Source organism: Phacochoerus africanus, chromosome 10 (assembly GCF_016906955.1).
Source record: "Phacochoerus africanus isolate WHEZ1 chromosome 10, ROS_Pafr_v1, whole genome shotgun sequence".
In the NCBI taxonomy this organism is placed as follows: Eukaryota; Metazoa; Chordata; class Mammalia; order Artiodactyla; family Suidae; genus Phacochoerus; species Phacochoerus africanus.
The window spans coordinates 40,817,477-40,825,074 of record NC_062553.1 but is presented as its reverse complement, the minus strand read 5'-3'; the positions used below and the strand labels follow the sequence as shown (position 1 = coordinate 40,825,074).

The 7,598-nt window shown below is 52.6% G+C and overlaps 1 protein-coding gene across 1 annotated transcript; it reads right to left on the bottom strand.

Moving 5' to 3' along the window:
* Window positions 1-235: 235 nt before the first annotated feature.
* On the bottom strand, window positions 236-2,812 carry GSX2 (GS homeobox 2). The gene is made up of 2 exons (XM_047799622.1): window positions 1,925-2,812; window positions 236-1,217 (listed from the first exon to the last, which is right to left on the bottom strand). The coding sequence occupies exons 1-2, from the start codon at window positions 2,496-2,498 to the stop codon at window positions 877-879; spliced, it is 915 nt and encodes a 304-aa protein (XP_047655578.1). The 5' UTR covers window positions 2,499-2,812; the 3' UTR covers window positions 236-876.
* Between the last annotated feature and the right edge of the window lie 4,786 nt (window positions 2,813-7,598).

The window sequence follows — 7,598 nt, the reverse complement described above, 5'->3', positions numbered from 1 at the left end:
TAGGGTGCTACACCTGCAGCATATGGAAGTTCCCAGGCAAGGGGTCAAACCAGAGTTGCAGCTGCTGGTCTATACCACAGCCACAGCAATGCAAGATCGGAGCAGCATCTGCGACCTACACCACAGCTCACAGTAACACCAGGTCCTTAACCCACTGAGCGAGGCCAGGGGTCAAACCTACAATCTCATGGATGCTAGTCAGATTCGTTAACCGCTGAGCCACAACAGGAACACCTAAATTCTCACTTTTTAATCCTGTCCATATGGGGGGGAGAGAGACAAGGGAAGAAGGTGAGGGCAAACATCATGGATTTAAAACCTTGATTTTGTGCCATTTATTTAAATAAATATAAATATAAATTTTATATAAAACTATTCACAAAGAGACTTCCAGCAACTTGGATTTTAAACTCTCCCCAAGCAAGTTTTCAGGAAGCAAGACCTACAGGGTTTAATTTTCTACGTTATTTGCAATTCAATACTTTCATGAAAACAACAAAAACAAAAAATAATCACGAAATCTCGTGTTCTCACCATGTTCTGAAAGACAGGGAAAGGAAAATAATATGCGTTTTCAAAAACCCACATATAGTTTTAAACTTAAACCAATCCGGGTTTTTTCTGTTACATAAGACTGAGTTGAATCTAGATTATTTACATTTTTTTAAAAAAAGACCTATAACTGCGAGTGGAGCCCCAAACAAATAGGCAAAGGAGAAAACGTGAAGGGTCGTCCCAGCACTTACACCCCCGGGGAACGCTTGGCTCCACCTTCCCCAGGTGAGACCAGCGGAAGGGCGAGGATTTGGGCTCCTGGGTGCCTGCCTTGTAGGCATTGTGAGGGCTGCTGCGGGCGTGTGGCGAAAGCGCCCTCCCTTATAACGGGGAAATCTCCTTGTCATCGTTGGCCGAGGCCGGCGACAAGGAGTCCTCATCCTCCGAGCGCGCGTAGTGCGCCTGGCTGCCGACGCACTTGCAGCCCGCGTGACTGTTCCTCTGCGTGCCCTTCCCTTCCTTCTTATGCTTCACCCGGCGGTTCTGAAACCAGATTTTCACCTGCTTCTCCGACAGGTTCAGGTACGTGGCGATTTCGATCCTCCGGAGTCTAGACAGGTACATGTTGGAAGAGAATTCCCGCTCGAGCTCCAGGAGCTGCGTGCTAGTGAATGCGGTCCTCATCCTCTTGCCATTGGGTACCTGGTTGGCGTCCGAGCCCCCTGCAAAATGGGCCAAGAGAGGGCAAAGAGGTAATTCTCGGGTGTGGCGGCCCACCCCACGTGCCATCCCTTAGAAAGGATGCCTCTCAAGGACCCACCCGCGAAGCTCAACCAAACACCTGTATCCATCCCTCGAACTTTCTCATTTCAAGACACACCGTTACTTAGCCGGGAAGGACAGAGGCGCGTTAGAGAGAACTTAGTCGGGAAGAATAGTGACTCCTAGAGCGAGTGAAAGACTTTGATGGGAGGTAAAGTCAGAGGATTTAAGTTAGTGGGGGTGGGGTTGCGTTGTCCGGTCGGCTCCCTTCAAACCCACCGGAAAGGCAGACAGACAGGCTTAGCCAAAAGCATCGAAATGCTTTTAACCAGCGCCGACGCCGGAATGCCACACTTAAGTTCAAATACACTCACCCCGGATCTCAGTCAGTTAACCATCCGGTTTCTCAGCCCTCAAGTTCGAAGTCCCAAAGGCCCTGATATTATGTAAGACTTGAGCACCAGGTGCCGAGCGTGAAGCGCACCCGGCTGCAAGAAGAGGCTGGCAAGGCTAACTTTCACCTTCGTGGAACTTCTGGGGACGACTCAACAGCTGCACTAAAAGCCCCTCCTCCCTCCACCCGCCCCCCACCCCCGCCAGCGCCCACTTCCTCCACCGAAGGCTGAAAGTTTGCTCCCGGCGCAGGTGCCCAGAGACCCCGCCCTACCCATAGTGAGGCAGTGGAATCTCCGCGGGTCCGCCACGTTGTAGGTAGTGGCGGTACAGACAGGTGCGTGGTGCTGCGGGTGCCCCAAGGCCGCCGCTGCCGCCGCCGCCGCCGCCGCTGCCGCCGCGGCGGCAGCCGAGCCGGGCTGCTGGGGCTGGTGGTGGTGATGGTGGTGCTGCGGCGGATGGTGGTGATGGTGCGCGTGACTCACGCGCGGGCAAAACTGTGCGTCCCCAGGACTCGAAGAAAACTGACTCTTGAGCAGGGGCAGGGCCCCAGCGGCTCCCGCCGCCCCGCCACCCCCGGTCCCTACACTCCCGGTCCCTGCGCCCCCGCCTCCGGAGCCCGCGGGTCCCCGAGAGGAGTGCAGGTGCGAAGTGACGCAGAGCGGGCAAACGCAGAACGCGCCGCTCTTGCGGGACTGGCAGCCGGGCCCAGACACGGACATCACCAACGGGGATGGCATGCCCAGCGGGATGAAAAAATCTGGCCCGGGGTGCGGCTCAGGAAGCGAGGGCGCGGGCCGTGAGGAGTCCTTGATGATGAGCGAGTCGACATAGAAGGAGCGCGACATGTCGGGAGGGGTTCGTGGCTGGAGGGCCTGGTCGGCCGTGGCGCCCCCTCCCCTCTCCTGTCCTGAGCCTCTGCCCTGGGCGCAGCGCGGACGCAGGCGGTCAAGCCCTTGGGGACGCGGAGGTGTCGGAGTCTGGGCTGTGAACAAAGGGGTCCCTGGAGAGGTCTGGTCCTCACGTCCCCCGCCCGACGCCCCAGCTCCGGGATTTTATAGCCCCCACCCCGACACGTGATGCTGCCGAGTACGGTTCGGCTCAGGCTCCTCGGCAGCTCCCCACCCTCGGGATAGGCTGCCAGAGTCACAACAGAAACGGCGAGGAGGGGCGGGCGCGCGGCAGGGAAGGACTTGGAGGAGGGGGATGGGGGAGACTTTGCAAAGTGTAGGTTTTGTTAATTTCGCGGGGAGGCCGGCCTCCTCCCCCTCTTCTCCACGCTTTCCAGAGAAATCACAGAGCTGCATCCTCCCTCCTGGCCCTCTCCCTAGCCTGGGCCCCAGCCCAGCTCCTCCTAGAGCTCGGCCGCAAAGCGCACCTGGTGGGGACCTTGAAGCCTTTCTAGTAGGAAAGCCCCGTACTCCTTGCTCTGTGTCGGTCGTGGATAAGACACCATAGAGTGACGGCCTGAGGTTTAGAGGCGGATCGTGCAGGAGGTGGACTGGCAGCTGCCCAGTCCCAGAGTGCAGCTTGGGGTAGACACACACACACACACACACACACACAGTCTCTCAGCTTTTGGACTTGGCCAAGGTCATTTAGGTGGTTAACTGGTGAGGGATCCTGGGTTATAAAGTAAGGCCTCCCGGCTAAGAAGCCACCGAGATTTTCATTCTGATGCTTGAGAAGCTCTAAACTGCCTTTGCACTTGAGGCTTTCCTGGGGCCACTCAGATCAATGACCCTTCTTTGTGCCTCTTCCTAACCTTAAACTTACCAAGAGAGACACTGAAGGGCCACTCTTTTCTTTCTCCAAGTGGGTCCACAGCTGCATTTCCAGGCCAACCATAACAAACTCCATCACAAAGACTTTGGGGAGAGGACCAAACCCCAGCCCTTCTGGAGCCTGGGCAGGGGCTGAGGGAAGCCTTCACTTTGGGTTTTCCCAACTTCTGCCCTTTTGCAGTTTACAGATCTCAAGTAGCTATCAGGCTAACCAGGGAGCACTCTCCCCTATGCACCCCTTTTAAAGCCCAAAATGGCTGAAGGGAATTGAGCCAGTCAATGAATCCTACCTCAGGATGGGAGCAGTGGCTTGACAGAGGAGGCGTCTGAGTGGTATAGGGTCCAGTGGAGGACAGGTGTATCAGTGGCTATATGGGAAAAGGTGACTGCCCAGATAGGCGTTGTTGATCTTTCAGGGACGGCAAGGCTGCCCTAGTGACATCTGGCTGGAGTAGGGAGGGCAAAGCAACACATACAAGTTCAGTCCTTTCCCCCAAATAGCTGCCTTCAGGCCTGAGATCACAGTGGTGCTAAGAAACTTGGGGATGGGTCTCTCGCCACCTGGGAGAACCAAGGGCCCAAATCCTAGGGGAGCATCAGCTTCTCAGAGGCATGGCTCTCACTCTGTCCTCGTTCAGTCTCTCCTTTCCCCTTTCCATCTCTGTGACCATCGTCTCTCTTGCCTGCTAGAGAAGTGTAATTGAGTTGTAGGGACGCCCGCTCTGGGGAGCCCAGGATTTATGGATGGCAATTAAAGTTTTATGAATTGCAGCTGAGGCTGGTTATTGAGCTATTTGAATGTGATTAGAATTCAATTAGAAAGCGGTTAGTGGACGGTGGGTCTCCAGAGTGTAAACAGACAGCTATTCCAGAAATGTGCTAATCCAACATCTTGTGACAACAATTAAGGAGTCTCAGGGCTTAACTCAGGGCAGCTCAGCTGTAACTACTTTTGCACCACAAGGTTTGCTGCAGCCATCCCAGGGGCTCAGCCTCAACCCAGCCGGTCTGGCCCAGCCCACCCTCACTCACAACAGGAGAATCCCAGCAGTCTCCTCAGAATCACACCAGCCTCAAAGAAGCAGCTCAACCCTTGGGAGGTGCTTAATGGCAGGGTGTTTTTACGGGCCTAAATTGTCCAGAAAGGTGACCTGATTTCCTAATTCACTTTATAATATGCTATCTCCTCCGTGGTGGGTCTAGTTCTGCTCACAGGGAAAACTTCTGTGTTAGTGTTCTGGGAGTTGTGCTTATGTGAGGACCATTTTATTTTAGAGACTCCTAATTATGATGCTTGAACATTCAACTCAATTTATGTCTGACTACAGAAGCATCCTGTTGCTGTGCGGAGGAATTTTGAGAAAAGTGAGAGGCCCACAGGGTTGCTTAGGTCTGCAAGGGGAGCAGCGGCTTAGGGTCATACTGAGACTGGAAGGAGACCATGTCTGAGAAATTTGTCTATTAGGGTACTCAGTTAATTGCTTGACCCACCAAGGGCAAATATTTTGGGGTCATATTCCACATTGGCGTCTCTCTTCTCACTCTTTCATTTTCCTTGGCTATCTCAGCCTCTCTCTCCCCCTCCCTCCCTCTGCCTCTCTCACCCCTCTTTCCTCCACTCCAACCCCTTCTTCTTAAGCCAGCCCCCCACCTCCCGCCTTGTGCCTTGCCACCATCCCCCTTCCTATGGCACTGGGCAGCTTTTCAGCTGCCCCTACCCAGCCCTACCCTTCCCCAGAAGAGCAGCACCTCAGATACATTCGGAACAGAAAGGGACCCTGGGCAGACCGTTGGCGTGCCCCCATGGTGCCCCTGCTGCCACCCAATTTTATTTCTCAGTGATCCTGTCCGATAAAATTTCATCGTCCATTAAGTAATCCTTGAAATGAGAGCTCTTATGAGCCTATAATGAGCTCTAATTGCCACGACTCGGGGAGCCACGTGGAAGGATTTATTCGGTATTAAGCAGTCGGGTACAGAGTACAGGCTGTTACCTAAGCCATTACTTTCATAATTCAAGGAGAAAATTAGTTCTTTTAAGGGGGGGAACTCCTTTGATTTTCCCCCCCTCTTGTTGGAGATGACAGAGGATGGCTTTGTCTTCCTTAAGTGCAAGAAGACGTCACAGATTTGAAGGTAACAAAATTGTCGCTCACCATCCCCCATCCCTGCCCAGTCAGGACATCCCACCCTTGCTCCCAACTGAGAAAAAAAATAAGTCAAAGCTAGTTAAGAGGTGCCACCTTCTTGCCTCTGGACTCTCCAACTTGAGTCTGGATGAGCAGTTTCCTGGCAGCTCAACCTTGAGATCTCAATTCTTGGATATAGCTTTTAGAAAGTCTTCCACTACTTTCCCCCGGTCTGGGACGACATCAGACCTGAACCCCACATGTTCCTCTTCCTTCATTCCCTTCCAGTTTCCTTTCCCAGGCAAAGTCAGGGAAAGTAAAGGGCATGGACTTAGCATTTCTTAGTCAACCAGCCCTAGAGTTCTGACCCATTGATGGCATTGATGGACCTACAGTTTTTTTTTTTTTTTTTCCTGCAGTAACTCCCACTTTGCGGACAAAGTGCCCCCCCCACACACACACACCCGCCCTGTGCCCTCACCCCAGTCCTTTTTTTCTCTCACTTTCAGCATTTGGCTACACGGTTCTCCTGCACCAAACGGCCCGAGAGCAGGGCAGGACAGCCAGGAGTTGGCGGGGCTGCCTCGATTTATTTGCTCCTCTTACATTGATTTCATATTAGTTTCCAAAGCGATGAATGATCTCAAAGCTGGGTTTTGTTAGCCGAACACAAACAGGAGACAGGACTTACTTGCCCCCAGCTCCCTTTAATGAGGTCATTATCAAAGCGTGAACAAGTCTATGAATGTTTTATTGAAAGCGCATCGTTAACTTGTATCCATCCTTTTCTCCGAGTGGCATTGTGATATTGCTGTCTGTGGCACATCTTACCCGATATAGCCCGAGATTTCCCCATTCTCTGTAACCAGGCAACCCTTTCTGAATACCCAAAAATTGAAAAGAACCGCTTAGTCTTCAAGAAAGTCCTCAATAATAGTGGAAAAGAACAAAGATCCAGGAGACAACAAAATGCCACAGGGGTGACTTTTCATGAGCAATTATCTCTCATTAATCAGAAGAACAGCTGCAATATTAATTTTCTCTCTTTCTTCCTCTCTTTTCACAGTCCCCAACATTTGAATAATCATAAATTTTGATTTTTTTTTTGAAAGAGTCACATTTTCAGGGGCTGGAGGAAAGCAGCTACCTAGGTGAAGACGAGGAAAAGCTCTCATTTGATTTTTTGTTGTTGTTATTGTTTGGGCAAAGCTGCCAACAAAGCAAAATGGGGGAAAAATATGTACATATATGAGGAAAATGCCAGAGAAAATGACCCTCCTCGTTCTTCTAGATGGTGGCTGAGAATCAGGACCCTTTCCCTCTTCCCCTTCGTCCACCGCCAACTCCCCCTTCTTCTTTCCTCCCCCTGCCTGGACCAACTAGCCAGTACTGCCCGGAGCGGGGCGGAGGGAACTGTCCCAGGCGGCGTCTGGCGTGGGAGTTTCAGCCGGGTTTCTGCCCGTTTAACTTGCAAACGTGAAGCCAAGCGTTGTCGATCTGACCAAAGAGACACTCTTTGGGCGTAACTTGCATTGTGGCCATCAAAAGCCCGCCAGCTTTGGATGAACCGAGACGTGCATTCAGCAGAAATGGGGCGCTCGCTCTCTTTTCAGGAGCCGGAGAGGCGATTGTTCAGAGGATATGTAGCCAGGGTGGAAAACGAAGGTCCCCAGATAAGGCTGTAACCTGCAAACAGGCTTGGGGGAGTTAAAAGAATCTCATTAAAGTCGAGGCTGCAATTAGCAAATACACACTCTCAGAGAACCCAAGCTCCTCTTGAAAAGCCGAGAGTCGGGATGAAAAAGGGCCTTTGGGAGTCAGCCCCCACATTCCCGCGCTGGCTGAGTGGCGAGGGGCTCAGCTGCCCCTTAGGGCTGCCCCAATACTGTTACTTTGAATGCACCGCCAGGAGAGGCTGGTCCCTGGAGAGGGCCTTGTGCTGCTCACCCAGCACCAAAAAATGATCTTGCCTTTCCCCAGTGTTTATTCAGAACGGATGGGCCTTTGAGAAACCTGAATTCGCCTTTGTGCTCAC